Below are 25,792 nucleotides of genomic sequence, written 5' to 3' on the forward strand. Positions count from 1 at the left end.
CTTCTTGTTGGACAACATCTCTAATTCCTACGAATAATACTCTTTATCAATTATGATTTTTCAATATTGTGAAATGCTCATTTCAAATTTGCCACTAATTTTTTCTTATTGTTGCAATTTTATGAAACATGGGATCTGATTGATTTCTGGACACTTTTTGCCTTCTATATTGTTGGAGCACAACTAGTATAGTAAAATGTGACGAAAGCTCCTCCTAGTAGTAGATCAACTGAATTTAGTATATACACTTATGAGCTTTTTCTTTTCCTTGTTTTAAAGATATGGATAGATATTGAAATATATCCGGATTAAAAGAAATGACTATCGAAGATTCATATACCGAGTTTGAATTAAAAGTGCAGTCGACATTTATATTGATTGATATAAGGATGCTTATATAACCAATCCGATTGCTCAAAGATAAAATCGTGGGAAAAGGGATGTCTATTTAATTGAAACTTAACCAGAGAATGTTATTATCTGTATTAACGTTGTGAAAGGGACATAAGACAAAGAAAGAAAAGCAAGGATTTAAGTTATGTATATTGACAATATAAAGAATTTTAAATAATATATACTCCTATCATATTTCTAGGATTCCACTAATTAAAATAGGTTACTTACTTTATTTTTAAAACTATCATATAAATTTCATTATAAACTATTGGCCGACCCTAATTTATTTGAAATTAATGCGTAACAGATGGTATCAATAGTTGTTATAGATCACTTTAATTTGACAGTGTAAAAACATGGCCGTGCACATAAATTAAGCTCGGCAAAGGAGAAATTGACGGAAAAGTGAAAGAAGTGAAGTGAGTAGAGCATGTGGATCTTAGGAATTCTGATGTAAAGTAGAGCCTTTTTGCATGGATTCTGCTGAAAGATGATACAAAGATGATAAAGGTTAGATCACTTTTTGGCATTCTTATAAGCACTGTCTAATACTAAACTAGAACAATTGACTCTCTGTGTGCTTATAAAGTTCTGATTCGTGTGTTTTTAGCACAATCTCATGCCAAATATGGTTGGCCAAAAACCATCCAAATTTACTAATAGCCACAAATATTTGAAACACTAAAATTATTTCAAAATGCAATGAAACATAGTACTCCATCCGTTTTAATATATGAGAAGCAATTTGACTGTACATAAGATTTGAAAACAAAATGAAAATTTTGAAACTTATAATCTTAGACATGATATAACATTCGAGTGAACGTAAAATAAGAAACTTATGGCTTCAAACTATGCCATCACTCCTTTTTGAAAGGGACTAAAAAGAAACCAAGGGGAGTAATAAGATAATTAGACGAAACGAATTTATGTGAATATGTAAACCAAAATAGATAAAGTTGAAAATGCCAATGCTAAAAGCATCTAGTTTAGGTATCAAGCTTCTTTTCCTTTTTTTTTTTTTTTTTTTTTTGAGCAAAAGGGTTCAAACATCAATTACTTAGTATTTTCAAATACAATTTATGTATTTAAACTTTCATAACAATACCTAAGTTAAAAATTCTTTATTTCTAAAATGTTTGAAATAACCACACTCAGAAGAACAAATTTTTATCAGCAAATTATAAATTCTTGATCCAAACACAAATCAATTGACAGGTGGGTGCAAGATTCGTCAAACGAAATCCATTAACGAAAAACAAAAGACCCTATGGAGATTATACTGTGAGCCTGTGACTCGTCTACTTAATAAAACGACTAATATTTTGTGTTCGTTTATCTTACAACTATTTTGCTCGAACTCTCTAAAAAGGACACTCCAACTGAGGGGCATCCTTAAAAAAAAACTATTTTTGAGAATTACATGGATGCAGTAGTATTTTTGAAGGATCTAAGCAACATAAATATTCTGGAAAAAAAGAAGAGAGCTTTGCCCTCAAAGAACACATCTCAATTTCGTAAGACCAATAAAACCTGACCCCCAAAAGAAGAGGTTATATTATTCAAATTGCACACAAAATTGATATCTATAATCAAGTATATGTTAAATCAAAGATAAAAACAACTACCATGATAGGCTGCAACAATAAGTGCAAGCTACCAATTCTTTCTCAACTCAACCTGCCTACCACAAAGATAATCCGCGGAGTAAAACTCAAACATAAGCGCTAATTGCTTACGTAAAAATAACCACAGTACAAGAACTAGAATTCACAATGATTCATATCTCTTCTCTTAAGCATCTATTCCCAACTCCAGAAGTAAAGTGTGGTTTAGTTTATTAGCCACCGGACCAACAAATTGAATGGGACCTGTAATCACAAACCACTAGAGATGGTGAGATAGAATGCTCCAATTTTCCCTAAACTTGTGTAGTATTAGGTGGAGCAAGTTATTGATGATAACCACTAAATCATGCTTCATAAACTACATTCATAAGACCATAACAAAACCAGTTAAGCAAAAGTAGTTGTTACAAAGAATATACCTGGGTTAATGTATCGGTTGTTAAGAGCCCACTCTTCCCGCTTTGAAGCAAATTTCTTGAATGGAGCACCTGAATGTACATTCCAAATTAGTCCTCAACTTGGTTGCACATGAGTACGGTTGCATTCAGTAAGAGAAACAGTTTTGATAACTTTAGCATTGTAATAAAACATAGTAATTAGTTTCCCTGAGAAAGGAGGAAACAAATCTGCCAAGTTCTAACCTTCAAGCTCCACCATAGCCTTCTTGATCACCGGCTTGAACTTGCCTGTAGAATTGAATGCATTTTCAGCATTAAGAGGAAAATTTTGAAATGTTATATCAGGGTGAAAATTGATGAAGGGAAGAACAAGAATTGTACCATGTCTCCTCTCTACATCCATCAATGCAGTAAGTGCTGTTCCACCAACGGTCCATTCTTCAACTGGAGCAGCCAAGTTGCCGACCTGATACAAGGATAATTAAGAGCAACTCCAATATAATAGCTGATGTGTGAATTACAGGATATTCTAAAATGAGTCGCATAGGTACACATTTAAATAGTACAAGAAGCACACACCGATGATATCAACCCTGTCTTCCCACTTTGCAGCAGCGCTCCTGCACCGTATCCCAACGCATAACAGTATGTGGAATCAAAATTGGATGGCAAACCACACCTTCCTTCATAACTGGGAAGTGGGACCAATTGTCAATCCTAAGACCTCATTTTGTATAATCTGATGTTCATGGAATGACGTAGACAGAAAGTAAAGCATTGAAATCACATGCAGAAAGTGTACCCGAAAAAGTGGGATTGTCCTTTAAATTGAGCATTATATCCACCCTTCTGCTTCCTCTGACCCAATTCAGTTTCAACCATTTGAATAAGCATTTTCTCAGTTTCAATTTTAGCTACCTGCAGAAGTACCACTTAGATTTTACCACATTGTGTAACACAGAGTAGAATGACTTTAACCATGATGAATAAATACCTGGACATTTCCGTGTGGATCTCTTTCAAGCAACAGTTGTTCCTGAATTGCTAGGGGCAGCAACTCAAAGAGCTCAAGACACTGGGGAGTAAGCTTCTTTTTCCAAACACCAGCTTCATCCACAACATCATGTGCCAATATTTCGTTTAGTTCCGCAATGAGTTGCTGAATCTGCACAGCGCCACTAGAATGTCAGAACACATACGATCTGTTTCCAAAAGGTTTACAGTACAAGGAAATAGAATACTTTGACCAGGAAACGTTAGAGAAAAACTTCAATTTGATGAGATTAGGTTTGCTTATATGCTGTTTTACCTCAGGAATGAAATCTATAAGTCCTTCAGGAATGAGGATCACTCCATAATTGTAACCTGACTCTGCACGCTTGCAGATCACATCAGCAATGTAGTCCGTAACATTCTTAAGAGTCAGTTTCTTTGCAAATACCTGCCAAATATGACAAGTTTGAAATATAGCTGCTTTGGAAGTTTGTTAAACTAACAGAACGTGATATAAGTATTGTATAACTACAAATTAGTGATCAAAGATTTCTTCACTTTCTCAAGGATGCATGCCAAAACAATTAGACTGTATTGACTGGCTTCACGTGCACCTTAAATAACCTTGGTTCCTTTAAAGTAAAAGAGTAGACCAAAATCCCCCTTAACCCCCCACCCTCCCCCCCCCTAAAAAAACAGATCTTTTCTCTACAATAATTAGCTTCAATTGTGCACTCTTGGATCGAGAATGTATTTGAAAGCAAAGTGTAAACCTTTACAAATCAGACCAAGTTAATTAAATATACAACGTAGAGCAACACTTCCTATAAGGTGATCCCATTTTTATTCGAGATAAACAGTCATATTTTGCTTATTGACAAGAAACAAAGGTTTATATTTTCTCCAGCGATATTGGTGTGGCACAAGAGTGTTAAATTAAGAAAGATACCTCTTCTCCAATCAAAGTAATGTTTGGATGAGTTTGCAAAGCACACTCTAGAGTAATGTGTGAAGCAGCACGCCCCATGAGCCGCACAACTGTTACGAGTAAAGGGACAATGTTATGATATTTGAGATGTATGCAAAAGCAAATAGAGATAAATGAGCAGACAATGCTATTTCCTGCACGGGGTTAACTAGTTCAAAATGTGCGAATTTATCATGGTGCAGGAAGGTATGCTTTTATCACTGTTCAGGCTAGTTTATTTTTTTCTTTTTTTTTGTTGGTTGTGGTGGTGGGGGGGGGGGGGAGGATAAAAATGGGTAACCAATTTCTAAGGCTGTTTTGGAAGAATGGAGCACATGGGTCAACACAATGCAGTCTAAACTCAAGTAGACTAGAAACGAACATGGCTTATGTGATTCAATTTCTTAGGGAAGCATATAGTTTGAAAAAGATTGATTTCCAAAAGAATTGTGATGTCGGTAGGAGAAAGTATAGTGCTTTTTCAGTTATTGATTACACAAGTATCCTATCCTGGAATAAGGAGACATGTGATAAGAAGTGCTACATGGAGTTCATCCTTCCATATGATAGGGTTAGTGAGCTTACAATGATAGTATTTTCCTGTTGATCGAGCATCTATCATGACATTTCCAATCATTTCGGCATATATCTGTAGATTAAAATTGGATTTAGTACATGTGAACCTTCACAGGATAATATGCGACTATAAGATAATGAAATATTAGGTTTAAAACTTCGAGCAGAATAATGAGGAAATCAGACTATATGGAATATTATTGCTTAAACAAATTCAAAAAAGGTAGCATTTAGAAACAAAGTGCTGAAGTTTTTCAAAATTCCTAGTACTGAGCTTGTTACGCAATGAGAAAATTGTTCTTCAAAGAGAAACTGATCTTCTGTTGGCCAACCAAAATCAAATATATAACAAATATGAGGAAAATGGTCATGCCAACCACCAGAAGAAAAAGCATCAGGTACATGCCCAACAGCAAGGTTTCAGTTCACAAGTATATTGTGTTCAAGAGTCTAATATTCTTTTTTTAGAGAGTCTAGTACATATAAATTAGTCTACGTGACTGTACAACTAAGACTAGTTGATAGTAAGACTGAATTCTGAAATATTAATGTCATAGTCCAGATCATATTCCATGCAGCTTCACTTTCTCTACTTTGTTAGGCCTTCCTTTAATACAGATGGAAAGAAAAAAGTGCCACTCGGAGAGAATTACCTTGCATGCCGTATCAAAGCCAAAACTTGTGGGAACCTCTTTGGATTTCAAGTCACCATCTATGGTTTTTGGGCATCCAATGACCCGAGTTTTCAAATTTTTACTTCTGAAAAACACAACTACTTATTTAGCCACAGCAATAGGACTGATTAAAACATAAAAGTATGATCATTTCACCAGCTAAATTTTTATTTTTCATTTTATTTTGGGCACAAATGTTACCTGAAGTTCTCAGCGAGAAGACAAGCATTTGTATTGGAGTCATCTCCACCAATTACGACAAGCCCATCTAAGTCGAGCTTCTTTGCTGTTTCTTCAGCTTGCTTAAACTGAAATAATGATATGATGAAATTGGTCATCGACTAAAATTGGTCATCGAGAAGAAGTAGAGAGCGGCCTAAGAAGTATTGGGGCGAAGTGATCAGACAGGACATGGCGCGGCTCCAGATTGGAAGGTGTGGAGGTCAAGCATTCGGGTTGTAAGTTAAAGGGTAGTCGAGCGGTTTTCTTCTTTGTCCCGGTTTCCCTCTTTGTACCGACGAGTATGATAGTGTTTTGTCTAGCACTACTAGTAATTTATGTTGTGTTTCACACTTTTGCATAATATTTGTGTTACTGCTTTTCCATTTATTTGTTGTCTCTCACGTTGCTGATATTATTTTTCGGGTTTTGTTGTCACAGATCTATTGTCTCTGGACCGAGGGTCTCTCGGAAACAGCCTCTCTACCCCTCTCTGGGATAAGGGTAAGGTCTGGGTACACTCTACCCTCCCCAGACCCCACTGGTGGGCTGTTTCTTCAGCTTGCTTAAACTAAAAAAAATGATTTGGAATTGGTCATCGATGTAATATTCATAGCTAGAAAGATCATAGAAGGTACAAAAATTATAGAATCTGGCAAGTACCTGCTCTGGAGTCTCAATCTTGTCCCTGCCACTGCAGATCATATCAAATCCACCCTGGAAGAAAAATATGTAAACTCTTACTGACTTACTGTTACTCCTGAATAATGTGACCGATGTAACTGCGAAAAAGCATTGAAGTTCTAGAATGTCTTGTTAGCAGAAAAAAGTTACAAGGAAACATACCTGGTTTCTGTATGGGTAAATATACTCTGGGGTCAACACCACATACTTGCACTTCATGATCCCAGCTGGTCCACCCCTGAATCCATACAATGTGCTTCCCTTGCAATGAGTCTGCAAGAAATCTACCAACCGAATATACAAAATTGATTAAAAACGAAAAATCCGCAAGAATTAAACTGACATAAATTTCTTTAGAGTGATCTAACCAAATATTCCTGAAATAACATTATGCCCTCCGGGAGCTTGGCCTCCAGATAACACCACCCCAATTTTCAAACTCTGATTCATCGCAACATCCCCAGAATCATCGGGCACCAATGATACAGATGGTTGTCCGAATAGGGAAGGAAAAAGCTTTCCAATCTCCTCTGCAATAACCAAATCATATTCAAATTTGTCATACACACCACTTTCCCATTCGACAAGCCAAAAAGTATACAGAGTCCTCCGACAGTTCTCAGTTATAAATCGATAATTAATCGCAAAACATTTACAAAAATATCAAATATTTGACATTAATAATCATTGTACACCATTTAAGCTGACTACAAAAAGTCATAAACAACATCATGCTCCCAAAGAAGGCTCTATAAAGCTTATTCAGTGAAAGGGTGCAGGAAGACTTGCAACATTAAACTTCTAGCTTTATAATTTATAAACTTCCTAAATCTAACTTTTTCAAGATTCGCTCCTCCTTAGTTGGTGTTTGCATAGTATTTGGTTGAAGTTGAAAAAGGAGTATTTGTAAGTTGAAGTAATGTTTGGACATGCAGTTGAAAATCGCAATGGAGACCATTACTTGACTTGAAATACTTCTCAGACCAATATTTTGGATAATTCTGAAATTCAATATTTGGAAACATTGTTGGTTAAACTACTAGTATTTTTATTTCTTCCACAAACTGAGAAATCTCCAAGGGCCGGTGACGCACGGTTCAAAACTCATGCAGCCATGCAATGAGCACAGAGCGAACTATTCTTTCACCTTTTACTGAAGTTCAGTATTTGATATTCTGAAAAGAAATTTGAAGCTCACACAGGCCCTTAATAATCTTAAACTATGCATTCAACTCCCAAACACAACACAGGGATCCAACATGATGCTAAGTTCTTGATCTCTCAAAAAATTGAACAACATGTTCGCTCTAATCCCAATCTAGTTAGGGTATCCATCCTATTCTATTTAGACCCATACGCATAGGCGGACCCAGAATTTTAGCACGACGAGGGCACCACTGTATGCTAATCACTAGCAATAAAATTCGGCGTGTAACTCTTTGAAAACTTAACGATTATGATGATTTATCATCCAAGTATAAACAAAAAGAAGTTCTAAAGAAAAAGAAAGCATCAAACAGAGAGAGATATTTCTTCGCAAAATGGGTGCTATGTGAAGGGAAGGTGTTTGATTAAGCATGGTTCACACTTTAAAATTTCTGAGTTTTCAATTAAAAAAGGGGTCAGCGATCAAAAGGACGTTCAAACTTTAAATTATCAAAAACTTACTAAAGAAATCAAGATCAAGGGTATGTTGATAGTCAAAGAATTAGTTGTTAGTGTGTCAAAGTAAGGTTGTTGCAGAAAGATTTGTTTTTTTCTATTTGCAGAGCGATAAGTTGCAATTTGAGACTTTTAATTTTAAAGAGATATTTGAAAAAGAATAAAACAAAGTTGACTATTATGTATTAGTGCTAAACTATAACTGAAATTAGAAATGAAGAAGATAAAAGTAAAAAGTAAAGCAATTTGCTATTAAGTATAAATTACGTTATATAAAAATAAAACGAAGAGAACAACTAAAATCAAAAAGGAGGAGCACAAGCTGAAGAGGGGTTCGAACCTACATCTTCCGACAAAGGAGGGATTTCGAGCGACTAAAGCAACCATCTCTTCTTTCTGATCTTTTGTGTTTGGGGTCACAAGTAAAATATTTAAGGGGTCTCATATATGTGTACAAATATATATAACATATATATATACATGGTTTTTGCCGAGGCTAACGGGGTCCCGTGACCCCTCCACCAACGACAAGGTCCGCTTCTACCCATACGTCCTAATAATCATGTGTTATGCATTTTTTCATCTCTAAGACACACAAAGTATTATGTATATGTTTTATTCAAATACAGGTGCAAACATTTCAGTTTAACAACTGATGAATCGATTATACAGACAAGAGATCATGCAGTACATCATAGTAACTTGATCTATGACACAAATACTGCAACTCAAGAATTTACACTGCCAGATGTGTAGAGATCCCGTGCTTTTTGCAGAAAAAAGACATACCTTCAGTTTTTTTATAAGATAAGTGAAGATAAAGACACAAACTTTCAGTATAATAACTGATGAATTGAACTCAAAGACTACAGATCACGTAAAACACCATAGTAACTCCCTCTATCAAGGAAAAACATTGTTTACCAGGAATATACAGTTTAAGAAAAATACAGAACAGTACCGTAACATGATGAATTGCAGTAAAAACATGGTTATTCAACAATACACAGGAAAAAACAGAATATGAAACTGTATATAACTTAACATTTTCTTTTTAAGAAGAAAAAGATATTATTAAATATGCAAAATAGAGCACTGTGTACGTCCTAATACAAAAGAGAGCTTGCTAGCTCTGTTACAAATAATCCTATGCTAAGGATAGGGAGCTAACAAAATCCAAGAACAGCAAGATAAAGGCGCAAACTTCCAGTTGAATAACTGAGATTCGAACAAAAAGACAACAGATCATGCAAATCAAATTACACAAAATCAATGTAACCAACAAACATACAGTTAAAACGACTGCAGAACAGTACAGTAACTTGATCTACTACAATACAAGCATTGTCATATAGGAACATACTTTAAAAAGCCGCAAAAACAGCAAAGTAAATTGATCTTATTACAGTAAAAACATTATTACCCAATAATAGACAACTACAACAATAACAACCTAGTATAATCCCACGTGTGGGGTGTGGGGAGTATAGTGTGTACGCAGACCTTACCCCTACCTCAGGGGTAGAGAGGCTGATTCCAAAAGACCTTCCCCAGTAGCTTTATAGTAGCTTGATCTATTACGGTTAAAAAATTGTAAACTAAAAGTATACATATAAAAAGAATGCAGAACAGCACACTAACTTGATCTATTACAGTAAAAATACTGTTACCCAAGAACATACACTCTAAAAAGAATGTAGAACAGTACAGTAACTTGATCTAAGAATATACAGTCAAAACGAATGCAGAACAGTACAGCAACTTGATTTATTAAGGTAAAAAGAACTTGATCTATAACTGTAAAAAAAGATGTAGAAAGATTACCGGGGTGGCCGGCGGCAGAAGAAGGAGGGCCATCAACGACTTTGAAAGGACTACCGAGGACAGAAGGGAGAGGGAGAGGGTGATCTAAACGGCTATTTTGAACTTCACTATAAACGGAAGCATAACGGCCGGTACCCTGAGACTTGACGGAAGAAGCTAAATCCCCGTTGAAAAGTAAAGAAATTGTGGCGGCGGCCATTGATTTCGCCGGAAAAAAAATAGTAGTTGTTGGGGTTAGGGAGTGAGCAGTAGTGAAGAAGTTGAGAGGCAAATATCAGATCTTTCGGAGCTTCCTATTTTATTGCTCTTCTGTCCCTATTTGAACTGCCAAAGGGCAAAATTGTCCTTGGAAACTCCGTCCACTGAGTAGGACAGGGGTATTTTAGTATATTGGCTTACAATACTCACGTGCCCACCATGCGACTTCATAAGGGATTTACCAAACCAAGTGCAGTATTATTTTTTTTTTCCTTTTTTTTTTTTAGTTTTTAGGTGGAAGTGGTTGGTGGAAAGGTGAAAAAGCATATTCCGCTATTTTGTGATTTTATTCGAGATATATTTGGCACTTTGTTATTTCTTTTATTGAATGGGGTGAGGGGTTATTACCTTGGAGGCTTTTGGGCAATAATGAATTGTGCTTTTCTTTTATTGAATGGGGTGATGGGTTATTACCTTAGTAGATTTTGGGCGATAATGAATTGTAATTTCGACCACAAGGGTGTGTACAGTACAAATGATTGAAATCACTTTTTCTTACCTTCTTACTAGTATTAGCACCCGCACGGATGCGCGGACATTAATCATATCAAATATTTAAATTATTTGGATTGTATGTAAATAATTTTAAAATGTACACTTTCTCAGTAAATATAGATAATCATTGAATATTAACTACATGAAAAAAGTTAACCATTTCTTCTATTTTTCTTTTTTGATATCATTCTTGCCGGTGTCATTGGATCCTAAAAATAGTCAGGAAGCAAAATAGTAACTCATTATGACAAAACAATCAAATGTTGAGACAATGAATGACTCTTTGGATAAGACTTAACTCTTTTACTACTACTTGAACTCTTATTTGGTGTGTTGATATCTCTTAAAAAATATTTCTGTCTTAAAATTTCAGTTTCTAAAACATTATTTTTCAATAAAAAATATTTTTATAATAATATTATTAAAAATATTATTCTTAATTCAAAACTCATTTTAGTTGGCTATCTAAAAATATAAAAAATTCTTTAGCTAGTGAATTTTCTTTTACTCCATTTTGATATTTGACATTAACTATGTTAAATATCTGAGTTATTCAAATTATATGTAAATAACCTTAACATTTAAACCTTATAAATAATTATAGATAAACGTCAAATATTACTTAAGAAACACCACGTGAAAAAAAGACTAACATTTTCTCAATTCTCGTAGTGATAATTTTATTTTTGCACTATTCTCATATGTGTTATTGGAACCTAAAAATATCCACAAAGTGAAATAATAACTCATATTTATGGCAATGCACAAAGGTTGACAAGATATAAATGATTATTTGATTACGACGTGACTCTTATACTACGACTTGAACTCTTATTTGGTATGATTTTATCTTTCAAAAATATTTCTATTTTGAAATTTCAATTTCTAAAACTTTATATATATTATAATAATGATTATCTTTATAATGATGCGAGTGAAGATATTATCCTGAATTTGAAATTCACTTTAATCGGCTATTTAAAAATTTAAATAATTCTTTGGCCGGATTTATTTCAGTATGACTCCACTTTAATTTTATCGATATCTCTAGCCCCATAATTTGAATTTTTAATAGCCTATACATACAAATATTTTGTTCTTTGAATCATCAAATTTAAATTAGTTTATTATTATTATAAAACATTGCATATATTGTCTTAAAATTGTCAAGTAGTTTATGTTTTGACACTATACTTGGCTTAACCTCAATGCAAACTACTCAAATTGCATTCCAATTCAAATTCGAATATCATATCAGTTTGTTGGTAATAGTGATTTTTTAAAAACGACACATAATGTAAATTAAAAAAAAATTCGAAGATATCCTTATCTTATAATCTATGTATTTGAGTTGAAAAAAATAATATTTGAAATCGATGAGATTAACTTTCAAATTTTTATACTCAACAAAGATGAAACATAAGAAGAAATTTGTTGTCATCTTTTATTTTTTGTTTTTAGATCTTTCTAACTTTTTTCAATATTTATTTTCTTTTATCTTATTTTTATGTCATTATTTGTTTTGTTACAAAAAATAAATTTATTTCACTATAAAAGGATTAGTTTTAATAAAACTCGTGTACATATGAACTTTAATTATATTTTTAGTCTTTGATTGAAATTATTTCATATTTTTTTTGGCTTTATCTAATCAGCCTAAATAGGTGCTCACTCGACCACTTAAATTAAAGAATTGAATGATGTATAATTTATATATAATCCATATATAATATGTGTATAAAGTTTCCGGTATATCGTCTATTTATATTAGCTACAAAAAGTAAATAATAAATATGGAAGGATATTATGTAAATATTCCATAAGATTTCGGTTTTTTGAGTTTATCCATGATATAACTTCTATTATAATAATTTTAAAACTCCCTATTAATGTTCAAAAATATCTTATTTGTGAATTGAAAAAAAAAAGTAAAGAGTTTTTTCGAAATAATTTGTTTAGATTTTTAAAAAAATTCACGTCATACCAATTGTTTCTTTAAATGTACTCTTTTTTTACACTTAAAAACCTCTATAGAAACTATTAATTAGAAACCAATTTATCTCTTGTTGAGTTTGAAAAAAAAACCTTTCATATAATCTAATGACTCAAAATTAATATTCTTCAATGAAAAAAATATTATACCCTTGCAATATTGGCTTGACTACAACTAAATGAAGAGGTTTCAGCTTATACCCTTCAATTCCTTAAATGTGCTAAATTAAAATTAATGATAACAATTGTATAGCCAAAGTTTGTTATTTGGTTGATGTCCATTTGTGCAAATTGACTCTTCAAACAAATATTCTTCAATAAGAAAAAGAAACAACCTTTTTTTCTTTTTAATTATTGACTGATTTTGTGATGTTTCTTTCTCCAACATGTATGTTTACTTTATTATATATGTAAGTAAACTTTTATTTAATTTTGTAAACTCTTTTTGTTATTTAGATACACATAGACGTGTACCCTATATATTACATTTATTTTAAAAGAATTACTTTTTATTCAAATCTAGCTACAGTGTTTCAAAGAACTATACTTATAGAATTTTAAAAAGAATTTTATAGTTATATGGAGTAGTTTTTTTTTTTGCTAGAGGCGAAGTAGTATTTAAATAATTATAAAAAATAACAAAAGTTCCTAACATGATTGTACATGATCATTAACCAAATTAAGTATGATAACAAGATAAAATTATATTATATTATATTATATTATATTATATTATATTATATTATATTATATTATATTATATTATATTATATTATATTATATTATATTATATTATATTATATTATATTATATTATATTATATTATATTATATTATATTATATTATATTATATTATATTATATTATATTATATTATATTATATTATATTATATTATATATATAGATTGAACTTACTTGATAAAAATTCACATTTTTGTTAATTAAGCTATTTTTTATTAATTTTCCATGGGACATCCCGAAGCGATTCGTTTTTGCTTAATCAATTTTTAAAATTTAAATACTATGATGTGGTTCTCACAAACAATATTAACTTTTTCAAGCATAATAATATATGTTTTTCAACTCCACTTCTAAGGTTCTTCTAAGGTTAATACTTAATAAAAAAAATTAACCATGCATTGAAAAGATTGGAAACATCTCTCCCGAACAAATTCTACTCGCTTCAACTTTAAGTCTTCCAACATGCTAATATAACAACAACAACATGCTAATATAAGAGTTACCAAAAAAAATGCTAGTATAATCTTCCAACATTCTATTCTTTCTATTAAAATATCAACATTTTGTTTGTGACAGAATTTAAACTCCTATGTCTTAACTCTCACATAACGTGTTACATTCTTATAAGTACACTCTTACCACTATACTAATAGCATATTTTGCAAAACTTCTAAAATCCGCTTATATTAAAAAGTGTTTTTCTCAAAAGTATCTTTCATAAAAGTGTTTTTGGTGAGAAACAGCTTATGTTTGGCTTATTAATTTGAAAAACAATTTTTAGCAGTAATTAGAATTTGACCAAGCTTTTAAAAACTGCTTCTAAGTATATTTTTCTCAAAAGTGTTTCTCAAAAGAGTGTTCTTGAAGAGAAACTACTTTTTTCTGCTTCTTCTAAAAAACACTTTTTTCCTTCTAAAAGCTTGGCCAAACACCTCAATTTTAGGAAAAAAAATACTTTTGACCCAAATAAGTACTTGTGGCCAAAAAAAAGCTTGGCCAAACAGGCTATATAATCCTTTAAGGCCCCAAACCAACTTTGGAATTCAATCAACTATTTTAATGGTTCACTCAAAGTAAATCGCCATAAAAAGGCTTCCAAAGTTGATTGAATTCCAGCGTAGTTCATATGCTAATTCTTTCAAGCCATATATTTCCAATATTTGATACACCAGGAAACCTCAATAGTTACAAATCATGAGGTCAAGCAGATCTATAGATTTATCTTTCAATGTAAATACATATTTTTAGTTTACATCATCTTTTATTTTTTCCTTTCTATATTTTGCTCTTCTATACTAGCTAGCATCATACACAACTTCAAGAAAATGTCTTTTTAAGGCTTCAAGAGGGGACTGCCTTCCTTGATCAACACAAATACACTGCCTCCATCTCCTCTGGAAATCCTAAGCTCATCATCCAGGTATGTTGTCAGCAGCCAAGATTGTGCATTGCTGTTGGAAATAGGAAACTTAATTGGTGGTTGACTGGAAATAGACTTGGCTACTGAAGAAGCTGTGTCTTGGACTGAATTAATCAAGCCTTTGAAAGGGCTTAGATCAATTTTTTGTCCCAAGAATTCGACGTTCTCAGGCAGCTCAATAGAATCCGTCAACTGGGGTGTTCCAATTATGCCTTCATCAAATTTAATCTGAACCACGAAACACAGTATAACATGAGACCAAAATGATGATCAAGTATGAGGGATGATGACTAGACTAGAAAAATGTGGAAGAAGAAAATGACCTGGACACGCTTAGGACTTCTGACTTCGAATTTGGCGTTGGTAGTAATGGAAGTTGTAGCTAAAGGTCCAGCAAAGACGACACAGTTCTGAACAGCGAAAGTCTCAGAATCGATGGTCTGGGAAATCTCCTCGATGCGAACCAGAGGCAGTGTGCCCCTTGACAACAAGGGGAACAGACCAGAAAAAGATGTGTACCTGCAGTTTTTCAGTATACAATTCCAAGTGTTCATGCCAACAAGCGCGAGTATATTACATTTACAATGAAGAAAGAACATTTAACATTCTTAGTGCACTAAAGAATGTTCATCAAAAGATAATGATTAGCTACAAATCAACAAGCCAGCAGTGATGGTGGTGAAAAGATCCACCCTTAGAAAGTGATTCTCAAAGAAAATTAGTCTCTTCACATCAAACTATTATAATCTCCTTCAACTTTGCTGCATCTCAAAAACACTCTAAAATTAGGGGTGGATGTATGTTTGATTTGATGTATGGTCATGGCAACAAATATGGTCGCAGTAATATCTTTAGTAGGTATATTTAGCCGGTGGTATTTAGCACCCATAAATCAAAAACTTCTAAGTAACCTTTGTCGAACAAGGCAGTGAAGGGATATCACTAAAATCGTGATATGTATTAGGGATACTTCTAGTTTTCTGGTGCACAAAGCATCCCGCGTTCAGCAGGGACCGGTGAAGGGCTGCACCCCGAGGGGGTGTATGTAGGCAGTTTATCCTGATGCAAGCATCAAACACTAATTCCATGGCTCGAACCCATGACCTGTAGGTCACGCGGAGACAACTTGACTGTTTCTCTAAGGCTCCGGATACTTCTAGTTTTCAAGGTACCAAAACCTTTTATTATCTTTCCTTTGTGTTCCAGATAGGCAGATAGGCAGACAGGCAGGAATGTTAACTCAAATTCCATTGCTGAATAAATGAACTATGATAGTTTTTATTTAACAAAAGAATCCGATTGCTTAGAGCACAATAATCAACATACACAACATGTAATAACTAAAAAAAAATTGCAAGCTAGTGAAACAGTTAGTCATGTGAGTCAATCCTTACTACTAAAGTAATTCATCCAAAAGATTCATCAGCCTTAAACTACCCCTTCATTTAAGCGAGAATTTTTCATAAAATCAACAAAAGTTGATAAAAAAGTTATTCTCCGTTTTCCCAAAAGAATTACAGATTTCAGCTTAACAAAGAAAAAAGAAATTAATTTTTGGTATCAATTCGGAATATTAATTCATTTCTTTCTGACAATATTGTAGTTTGAGAAATTATTTTTGTTCATTTCACACATAGCAATATGGACCACATAAATAAATGGAAAAAAAAGTATATTTTTCATGGTGCAGGTGAAAACAGGAACTTACGCAAGAATCCATTTTCCATTGAGAAGAGGCAACGCCTCGGTAGGAGCAGGAGTTGGGTTCATGGATTCAAGCTTAGTGATGAGTTCCACGATCTCAGCACGAGTTTCACTGCTAGCACTCAAACCCCTATTGGTTCCATAAAATGAATCAACCAACTGTTTCTTCAGCAATTCGATTTCGCTCGGCTCCTTTGGTGGTTCTTCCTCTGCTACCGCTACTCCTCCTCCACTTGGCTTTATTTGCTCCACTTCTGGACCCCACTCGTCGTCCTTGTCGTAGTTCTTGGCTTGTGCTGTGAATTTTGGTTTTGGGTTTGTGAATTCTTTGACTGAAATTGATGGGAAATTTGTGGAGGTGATGGGAAAAGTTGAGATTTTTGAGGTGGGTTTTGAATATTGGGATGTAATTTGCAGAGTTTTGCAAGGAATTTGATTTAGAGAAGAGATGGAAGCCATTATTTTGAGGAAAATTGAGAGAACAAATGAGTGATGAAAACAGGGGAAGGTCGATGGAAAGAGTGTTACTTTAGCTACTGTATGATGCGGTTTATATCAGTCTCGGGCCTTTGGTTATGCTGTTGTGAAGAGACGTATCTGCCCTCCTTAAATAATTTTATTTTGTTTTACACTTTCTCAGCCAGTGTAAAATTAATTGAGATATATTTGTGTTTTTTCACTCTGATATCTGTTTCGTAAATAAGTATTGTGTAAATTTTAGACTCTGTTAATATGACAAGTTTTTAGTATTAGTTCAGACAGAAGTACAGTACAAAAAAAGAATATCCATATAGGTTTTGAAAGACATTAGGTGCCAATCTCAAATTGTATATACTTAGATAATTCTCCCAAAAAAATTTGTAACTAAATTATTTTATTCATCACCAAAGAGAGAATTACAAAACTGTAGCTAGATCATATCTCAGTCCGATGTTACCTCTAAACAATCACAGAACCTCATACTAACAAAAGACGGACTTACTTGGTACTTAATGTGCAAACCAAATTTGGTAAATATAATATTAAGGGTCAATAATAAATAATTAAAAGAATATCTTTATAGGTAATATAAACCTTTAAAATAATTACATTACTCCATCCATATCAATTTAAGAAATACAATTCAAACTTTGAGAGTCAAGATTTTAGTTTTAACTGTGAATTCGAACATAGAATTCTTAAGTTTTTAAAGTAAAATTTATATATTTGAAAACTACATAAAAATACTTTAAATTATATTAATTAATAATTTAAAAATATTGAATGACAGATTAAAGAATTATGATCAAAGAAAAACTCATTTGACTCTCGAAATTTGAACTACATTACACAAATAGGGACAACTAAAGTATTTTATATGTTATTCTTTCACATCACATTTATAAGATTAAGATTTTACATGTATTTCTTTTATTGATGGTGAACTCATACTCTAAATAATATTTTAAAGTATTTGATTCCGATAATAATTTATATATTATTCTATCATTATTAAATCATAATTTCTTTGTGAAAAAAAATATTATATGCATTTATTAGTTTGGTATGATTGTGGTAATTTTTCCTAGTTTTAATATTCTGAATCTCTGATATTATCAAGCGATGTATTTTAGGGTTCCAAGACAACAAGGTGATGGAATGATAGTTAGACACGTAACTGTGCTCTTCTAGAGTCAGATGAAAACAGTTTTCTGTGTGTTTGGCAGAAATGCGAGCATGAAAATAACAAGTAAAGCGATGTGAGCAAGATGGAAATTTTGTCTAATGGCAGCAAACCAAACATTGATATCCAACAAAAAAGAAAATACTAGAAGTTTCTCTTCTTTTATTTTCCTCTCCTTTATTTTTTTCAATAATTTATTTTACTTTTATGTCTCTCAATTTGGCCTCTTCTTATTTTATTTAATTTTGGTTTTATTTATCCCATAAAGTTGGACATTTTAGGTGGCGGAGAAGATGAATTGCACAGGATATTTTAACTCATGTGGTGGCCGAAAATCTTATTAATAGCATGACAGGATTTAGGATTTAAGAGTATAATTTTTTCTCGTAATATGAATGCAAACGACATATTAATATAGCGTTTAAATTACATCATGAAAGTGTAAAATATACATTATTAATGTAAAACAACCGGTATCTATATTTCAAAACTATCAAACTATTAAGTATGATTCAAATATAAGATACTGAATGGCAATCATTCATTGTAATAGTTCGAACCGTCTAAGTGAATTAACAATCACGTGATGCATGATCATTGATTTACTAGATATGGAGTTAATTCCTCTTAATCCACTTAGGGCGTTTATAATAAATAAATAAAAAACGAGAGAGGGGGGGGCATGATTGAAACGCTTGTTAAAATTCCGTTTTTATCCTTTCAAACAAGCAACTCAAGTTCCATGTTCCAACATTTTTAATATCTTGAAAGCTTAAGAAATTAAAACCCCATGCATCCTCCTTATTCATCCTCACGCCATGAATATAATCCTTGAGGATATGTTTAATATTTATCAATATCCCTTGTAGTTGGATATACTTTGTTGAATCTCTTATTTTGATTATATTCTTGTAATTGGTGTCACTGGAGGCCTATGTTTAGAGATGATAAAACTTGTATAATATATCAGAGAGAAAATACATAAAGACCCCATTAAACTTGTTCGGAAAAATCATTTACACACATTAACTTTACGGGTGTCCTAACACCCCACTATTCTTATCTAAATTAAATTTATACCTCCTTCAAAATACCAAACCAGTCTTGTGGTGGGTTGTGTTAACACGCGCTATGGATCAAATACTGCACTATTTTCTTTTTTTATTTTTACTTTTTCTTTCCTTTTTCCACTCTTTTTTTCATTTCATCTTCTCCAGCTTCCTTCATCATTATTTTCGCACCCAACCACCATGGAAGGCAGTCACATCCATAACCTTCCTTAAACCCATTAATTCTATCTCTGAAAAATCAGAACCACCTCCCCTACCACTGCACTTTAGCACCTTTAATTTGACCATTTTTCCTTCATATCAATCTCACAAAAGAATACCCACACATCCAGATCTAAGAGAAAAAAAAAAAGAAAATTTCTTGTATGAAAAATGATATTTCAAGCTCTCCAATCAAGTATTAAAATTATTCCAACTTAAATCCATGACTCAATTTCTAAATCCACATCCCAAATATTATATAGTAAAAAAAAGATGGGAGAAAAAGAAAAATGTGTGGAGAATAGGTAATCAAAAAAGAGAAAATGGATCGCCACTCATCAATAATTACCATTAACCAAATCACCACAGGGATCTTCCGTGTACGGCGATTCCGAAATTTTTTTCCGTTATCTCCTTCTATCTCTGTATTTATATAAAATTAACCACAATATATAACATTCTTCTTTATCTTCTTCAAATACTATTTAAAAAAATTCTAATCCCTATTATTGCATAGCAGTTAATTTTCTGAACCGGAATGTGTCAGATTTGTGCGCAGGGAAGCCGATGTTAAGGCCAGTACTAGCGGTAGCCACCGAAGCGCAGGTAGGTGAATATGGCGGAGGAAACAAAGGAGTGGGAATAGTGATTCAACAAGGAAAAAAAAAAGAGCAACAAAAAATAAATCATGACTTATTTTCAAAAAATGGGGAGGAAGAGGGTGACGATGGTTCTGTTAAAATGAAGAAAGAGAAAAAGAAACAAAAAAGAAAAGAAAAATGAATAAGAAAAGAGAAAAAATTAATATGAAGTTTAATTAGTTAGAGTATCTAATAGGAAAGTGACACCTCGACAAGTAAATTAGTTTTCAGCTATTTGTTTTGCCTCACGCGCATCTACGAAATGAACTACACTTTTCATGATAGGTCATCACTCAATGGGGTATTAAATTTAGTATAGATAAGAATAGTAGATGTTAGGAAACTCGTAAAGTTTTGGTGTGTAAATGATTTTTCCTGACAAGTTTAATGAGTACTTTATGCATTTCTCTAATTAAAAAATAAAAATATACCTATACAAGATGCATATTTTGCATTCGTGCTTTGCCGTAAACACCGACTAATTTTTTACCTCCAACTAGAAAGAGCCATGCAACAAATGTGGATAATAAAGTTCCGTGAGAATTGCCATTTATAACTTGTTTCTAGTATTTCTAACGCAACTTAGAGAAATATATATAAACAGAAAAACTACTAACTCAGAGACGTAAAACTCCACTCAATGCACAAACTCTATTTAATAACTTGTTAGACACTCATCTTAAAAATTAAAATATAAAATAATTTTGTGATTGTTTCTTTTAATAATATCAACCAAAAAATACCCAAAAGAAAGGAAAAAAGAAGAAGAAAGTAAAACCAAACCTTAGCACTCTGTGCCTGGAATATATTTGGAAGCATAGACTTCAATGTGGTATACAACCTACAATACAATGGGAAAGTAAAAATAGCACGATATAGCCAGTTTTCGAACTAGTCATTCAAAAATAGTCAACGTTTACGAAGTCAATGAAAAATAGTCACTATTTTGCTGCAACAGAGACCGGTCCAGCATAATATACTGGAGTTCGGTGCACCTGTGTATGAACTCCAGCATATTATGTTGGACCGGTATACTTTGCTGACTCTAGTATAATATACTGGAGACTGGAGCACCGGTGCTCCAGACTCCAGTATATTATACTGGACAATTATACTTGCTGGAACTCCAGTATATTATGCTGGAGTTCTGGTGTACTTATGCTGGAACTCCATCATATTATGCTGGAGTTCCAACATACTGTAACGACCCGATCGGTCGTTTTGAGCTCCGGCGCGTCATTCAGTAGTTTGAGGCCATGATCAGCTTCATCTCAGGTATATTGACTTGTGTGTATGGTCAAAATTAAAATTCAGGAAGTTTGGAGTCAAATCTAAATGGAAATTTTCATTTTGAAAGCTTAAAATTGAAGAAATGAACTAGGATTGGAATTTTGAGTAAACGACCTCGGAATTGGGATCCGAAGGTTCCAGCAGGTTCGTATGATGATTTCGGACTTGGGCGTATGCCCGGATCGGGTTTTGGATAACCCGGGAGCATTTTGGCGCCTATTGTGGAAGATAGCATTTTAGAAGAAATTGCATCAGTTTGGCTTAAAATGCATTTCAGTGTTATTGATGTCCGTTTGGAATTCCGAGACTGGGAGTAGCTATGTATGGTGATTCTGGATTTGGGAGCGCGATCGGAAGTGAATTCGGAGGTCATTTTGGAGCCGTTTGGCTAAATATAGAAATTTGAAGGTTTTTGAGAAAATTCGACCGGAAATGGAAATTTTGATATCGGGGTCGGAATGCGATTCCGAAAGTTGGGGCAAGTCCGTAATGTCGAATGTGACTTGTGTGCAAAATTTGAAGTCATTCCTGAATGATTTTGGTAAGGTTTGAGACACTTAGTCTCTTTTAAGGAAGCTTAAGTTGGAAAAGTCAACCAGATATTGACTTATGTGTTAGAGCGTTCGAAATGCAAATTTTATGGTCCGGATAGCCTTGTTAGGTGATTTGGGACTTAGGAGTGTGTCCGAAATATTTTTGTGATGACCGGTGTAGAATTAAGCTTGAATCGGCAAAGTTAGTATTTTGGCGAATTCCGGTTAATAGGTAAGATTTTGATCCGAGGCTTGGAATGGAATTCCGAGAGTTTCTGTAGCTTTGTTATGTCATTTTGGACTTGTCTGCAAAATTTGAGATCATTCGGACTAGTTTTGATGTGTTTCGACATCGGATGTGAAAATTAGAAGTTTCAAAGTTCATAGGCTTGAATCCGAGGTGAATTTAGTATTTTTGCGTTGTTTTTGGTGATTCGAAGAAACAACTAAGTTTGTGTCATATTATGGGACTTGTTAGTATACTTTGTTGGGATCCCATGAGGCTCGGACAAATTTTGGAGGAGTTTTTGGAAGATTTTTGCCGTTTTGAGCATAAATGTAATGATCTAAAGGTTCATTTTTAGTTCTAGAGATCCAAATTTGATTCCGAGACTTCCAAAATTTTGATAATGAATTATAGGACTGATCTGGAAATTTTGGTCTAATTTCATCAAGTCGCAATTGGATTTTTGACGCGAAATATGAGTAATTATTTAACGAGCGAAATGGATATCGCACTGGACAAATGAGCTCTGAATTGGGTTTCGATTGAAGGTTTGTGTAAGTATTATTATTTGTGACTCATAGGAATAAGAATCGTCTAATTCCAAGTTCGTATGAAGGAGTTAGAGCCTTTTTAGTGAAATTAAAGAGTGCTGGTGCATCAGGTCTGGTGTGGCACTTTTAGCGACCAGATTAGCACCTTTAGCAACCAGATTTGGGTCTTTAGTAACTAGATTTGCTTATTAAAAGCTGCTGCATTTCTGCTCGTTTTTTTTACCTATTTTCTTGCAAAATAACACGGTTTGGGGCGATTTTTGATCAAGAAATCATGAGAAATCTTGAGGTAAGTCACTTGTGATTATTTTTACTCCATAATATTGAATTATCATCGAATAATCCGACTAGATTACATGTTTTTGAGGTGTAAATTGGAGATTTTGGACCTAGGGATTTGAAAATAAGATTTGAAGATTTGAGGGGTCATTTGAACTCCGATTTTGGTAAATTTTATATGTACGGACTCATGGTGAGACGAGGAATCCGGTGATGTGACTTTCGTAATTTTTCGAGAAGTGAGCCCGGGGCTCGGGTTTTGCCAACTTCGTGATTTTAGCATTTTTCGAGTATTTTCGATTGGGTATTGTTCCCTTAGCATATTGTGATGTATTCGCTCTGATTTTGGTTAGATTCGACGCACGTGGAGGCCGATTTGAGGGGCAAAGGCGTCGCAAGCTATAGATTTTACCGGTTCGAGGTGAGTAATAATTTTAAATGATGCACTGAGGGTTTGAAACCCCGGATTGCACAACATACTGCTATGTTGAGATGAGACACGCGTTGTATGACGAGCGCGGGGTCATTTACTATTGGGGATTGTGACTTGGTCCATTCCAGTTGATATTTTTACCGCGTAATTGATAAAGATTTATTGTTTTTCACTATGATTGGGCTTATTGCCATATTTGGGCTTCGTGCCAATTATCTGAAATCTTTTGTGAATTTACATCACTATTTTCCTCATGAATTGAAATATTATTTGAACTCAGTCCAATTGAATTATATTATTTTGTGAACTCAGCTACATTTATACTCAACTCGAGATTTAATGATATTTATAATGCTGTTGAGCTGAGCACTATTGTTTTACTGATGCCCAAGAGGCTTATGATTATTTTCTGGACTGATTGAGGCCGAGGGCCATACGTGAGGATATGGTTAGTGATGTGAGGAGACTTTCAGGCCTCGAGTGTTATATGAGGAGGTTTTCAGGCCTCGTGTGTGATGTGTGAAGGCTTTCAGGCCTATTGATATTGTGCTTGGGCTATAGGAGCCCCTCCGGAGTCTATACACACCCCCAGTGAGCGCAGGGTACCCAGGTGAGTTGGGAGTGGGCCCGAGAGGCCGTTGCTTGTGTGTGGTGAGTTGGGAATGTAACGACCCGAACCGTCGTTTCCTGTAGTTACGTCCCGTATTCCCCGTTAAATGCTTATTCATGTTTCAATATGTGTACTTGGTGAATTTGAGTCAATTCGGATCGAGTTTGGTATGAAATGGGACAATTAGTCTCTTTAAGGAAGAATTAGTTTGGAAAAGTCAACCGGACGTTGACTTGTGAGTTAGAGGGCTCGGAATTGAATTCCGATGATTCGGTTAGTTTCGGGGGATGATTTAAGGCCTAGGAGCGTAATCGGAATTAATTTTGGAGGTCCGGTGAAGAAATTAGCTCATTTTGGCGAAGTTAGTATTTTGGCGATTTCCGATTGATAGGTAAAATTTTGATCCGACGGTCGGAATGGAGTTCCGAGAATTTCTGTAGCTTCGTTATGCCATTTTGGATATGTGTGCAAAATTTCAAGTCATTCAGACATGTTTTGGTTGAGTTTTGATCGAAAGCGCGTTTTGGAAGTTTTAAAGGAACTTAGACTTGAATTCGGTGTAATTCGATAATTTTGGTATTAGTCGAGGTCTTTTGATAATTGGAACAAGTTTGAATAATATTATAAGATTTATTGGTATTTTTGGTTGAGGTCCCGAGGACCTCGGGATGATTTCGGATGGCTAACGGGAACTTTTGAAGTTGGAAATTTCATAATAGACGAAAGTTGTAAATGAGTGCGCACAAGGCCTCACTTTGAACGATAATATCTCTCGTTATATAAGGAGTTGTGTGAGATACAACCTATTAAATTAAATCCCTTTGAGTCTAGTTTCCAACGCAACAAACTGTTCGTCATTTGGAAGTGTATACAGGAAGTTATGACCATTTCACGGGTCAGGTGTCAGAGCGCGCGAAGTATCACGCGAAGTCGCGCATTTCGCGCGTCTGAGGCAGAATGTTCAGCAAAATGCGTGAACAAACGCGCGAACAACGCGCGAACTACGCGACTGAAGGTTTTTAAGTACTCTAAAGACCGGAAATGAGAGGAATTGAGTCATTCTCAAGCCTAGGGCTTCCCCAACACCCCCAATTCGACCAAGGCACCCAATTGCACTCCTAAGGTAAGATTTTTGAAGTATTTTGAGTTGATTACTACTCCCAAACACTTATATTAACATGGATTGATCTTAAAAATCCTTAGATTTTCAAGAAATTCCTTCAAGAACTCAAAGAAGGGTTTTGCAAGATTTCTTCCAAAAGGTAAATCCTACACCTTAGACTCACATATATGGATATATTATGGAAATATGAGTATGAGTCAAGTATTACAACTTATTGTATGGTGGTTGGAAGCCATAAATTCCCTATTTAAATTCATGAACATGGTAGGGATTTAGAGGTGTTTATTTGATGGAATTTTGTTGGTTTGGGTGTGAATGGTTGATCACACATGTGATGTTAGGAGTATAAATTGTTAAAGAATAATAGTGTGATGAATTGTTGGTTAATGGTGATAGTTGGAGAAACCAATGCTATAGTTAAGAGGTGTAAATATTTATACCTACAAATGTTTGATAATATGCCTAAATGGCATAATTTATGGGATCTAGTACTAATATTGTCCATATTGAGTGTTATATTGTAGATTGAAGTTACATAACT

The 25,792-nt window shown here is 33.9% G+C and overlaps 2 protein-coding genes across 2 annotated transcripts; both read right to left on the bottom strand.

Annotated features, from left to right (window-relative positions):
• Positions 1-1,909: 1,909 nt before the first annotated feature.
• Positions 1,910-10,366, bottom strand: LOC107780108 (pyrophosphate--fructose 6-phosphate 1-phosphotransferase subunit beta). The gene is made up of 16 exons (XM_016600630.2): positions 10,022-10,366; positions 6,904-7,065; positions 6,698-6,819; positions 6,515-6,568; positions 5,834-5,940; positions 5,612-5,717; positions 4,968-5,031; positions 4,365-4,453; positions 3,732-3,863; positions 3,417-3,587; positions 3,225-3,340; positions 3,002-3,113; positions 2,804-2,888; positions 2,666-2,710; positions 2,444-2,512; positions 1,910-2,267 (listed from the first exon to the last, which is right to left on the bottom strand). Exons 1-16 carry the CDS (start codon positions 10,218-10,220, stop codon positions 2,191-2,193), a joined length of 1,710 nt encoding a protein of 569 aa, XP_016456116.1. The 5' UTR covers positions 10,221-10,366; the 3' UTR covers positions 1,910-2,190.
• Positions 10,367-14,608: 4,242 nt separating this feature from the next.
• On the bottom strand, positions 14,609-17,205 carry LOC107800124 (light-induced protein, chloroplastic). The gene is made up of 3 exons (XM_075250380.1): positions 16,636-17,205; positions 15,251-15,446; positions 14,609-15,155 (listed from the first exon to the last, which is right to left on the bottom strand). Exons 1-3 carry the CDS (start codon positions 17,088-17,090, stop codon positions 14,841-14,843), a joined length of 966 nt encoding a protein of 321 aa, XP_075106481.1. The 5' UTR covers positions 17,091-17,205; the 3' UTR covers positions 14,609-14,840.
• Positions 17,206-25,792: the final 8,587 nt, after the last annotated feature.

Source organism: Nicotiana tabacum, chromosome 3 (assembly GCF_000715075.1).
Source record: "Nicotiana tabacum cultivar K326 chromosome 3, ASM71507v2, whole genome shotgun sequence".
NCBI classification, from domain to species: domain Eukaryota; kingdom Viridiplantae; phylum Streptophyta; class Magnoliopsida; order Solanales; family Solanaceae; genus Nicotiana; species Nicotiana tabacum.

Coding starts and splice junctions, on each gene's coding strand:
- LOC107780108 (XM_016600630.2), bottom strand. CDS start 10,220: ATGGCCGCCGCCACAATTTCTTTACTTTTCAACGGGGATTTAGCTTCT. Junction 7,066..10,021: donor TTCTGCCGCCGGCCACCCCG/GTAATCTTTCTA, acceptor TGGTTATTGCAG/AGGAGATTGGAAAGCTTTTT. Junction 5,718..5,833: donor CTTCTCGCTGAGAACTTCAG/GTAACATTTGTG, acceptor TGTGTTTTTCAG/AAGTAAAAATTTGAAAACTC.
- LOC107800124 (XM_075250380.1), bottom strand. CDS start 17,090: ATGGCTTCCATCTCTTCTCTAAATCAAATTCCTTGCAAAACTCTGCAA. Junction 15,447..16,635: donor AATGGAAAATGGATTCTTGC/GTAAGTTCCTGT, acceptor GAAAAACTGCAG/GTACACATCTTTTTCTGGTC. Junction 15,156..15,250: donor GAAGTCCTAAGCGTGTCCAG/GTCATTTTCTTC, acceptor TTCGTGGTTCAG/ATTAAATTTGATGAAGGCAT.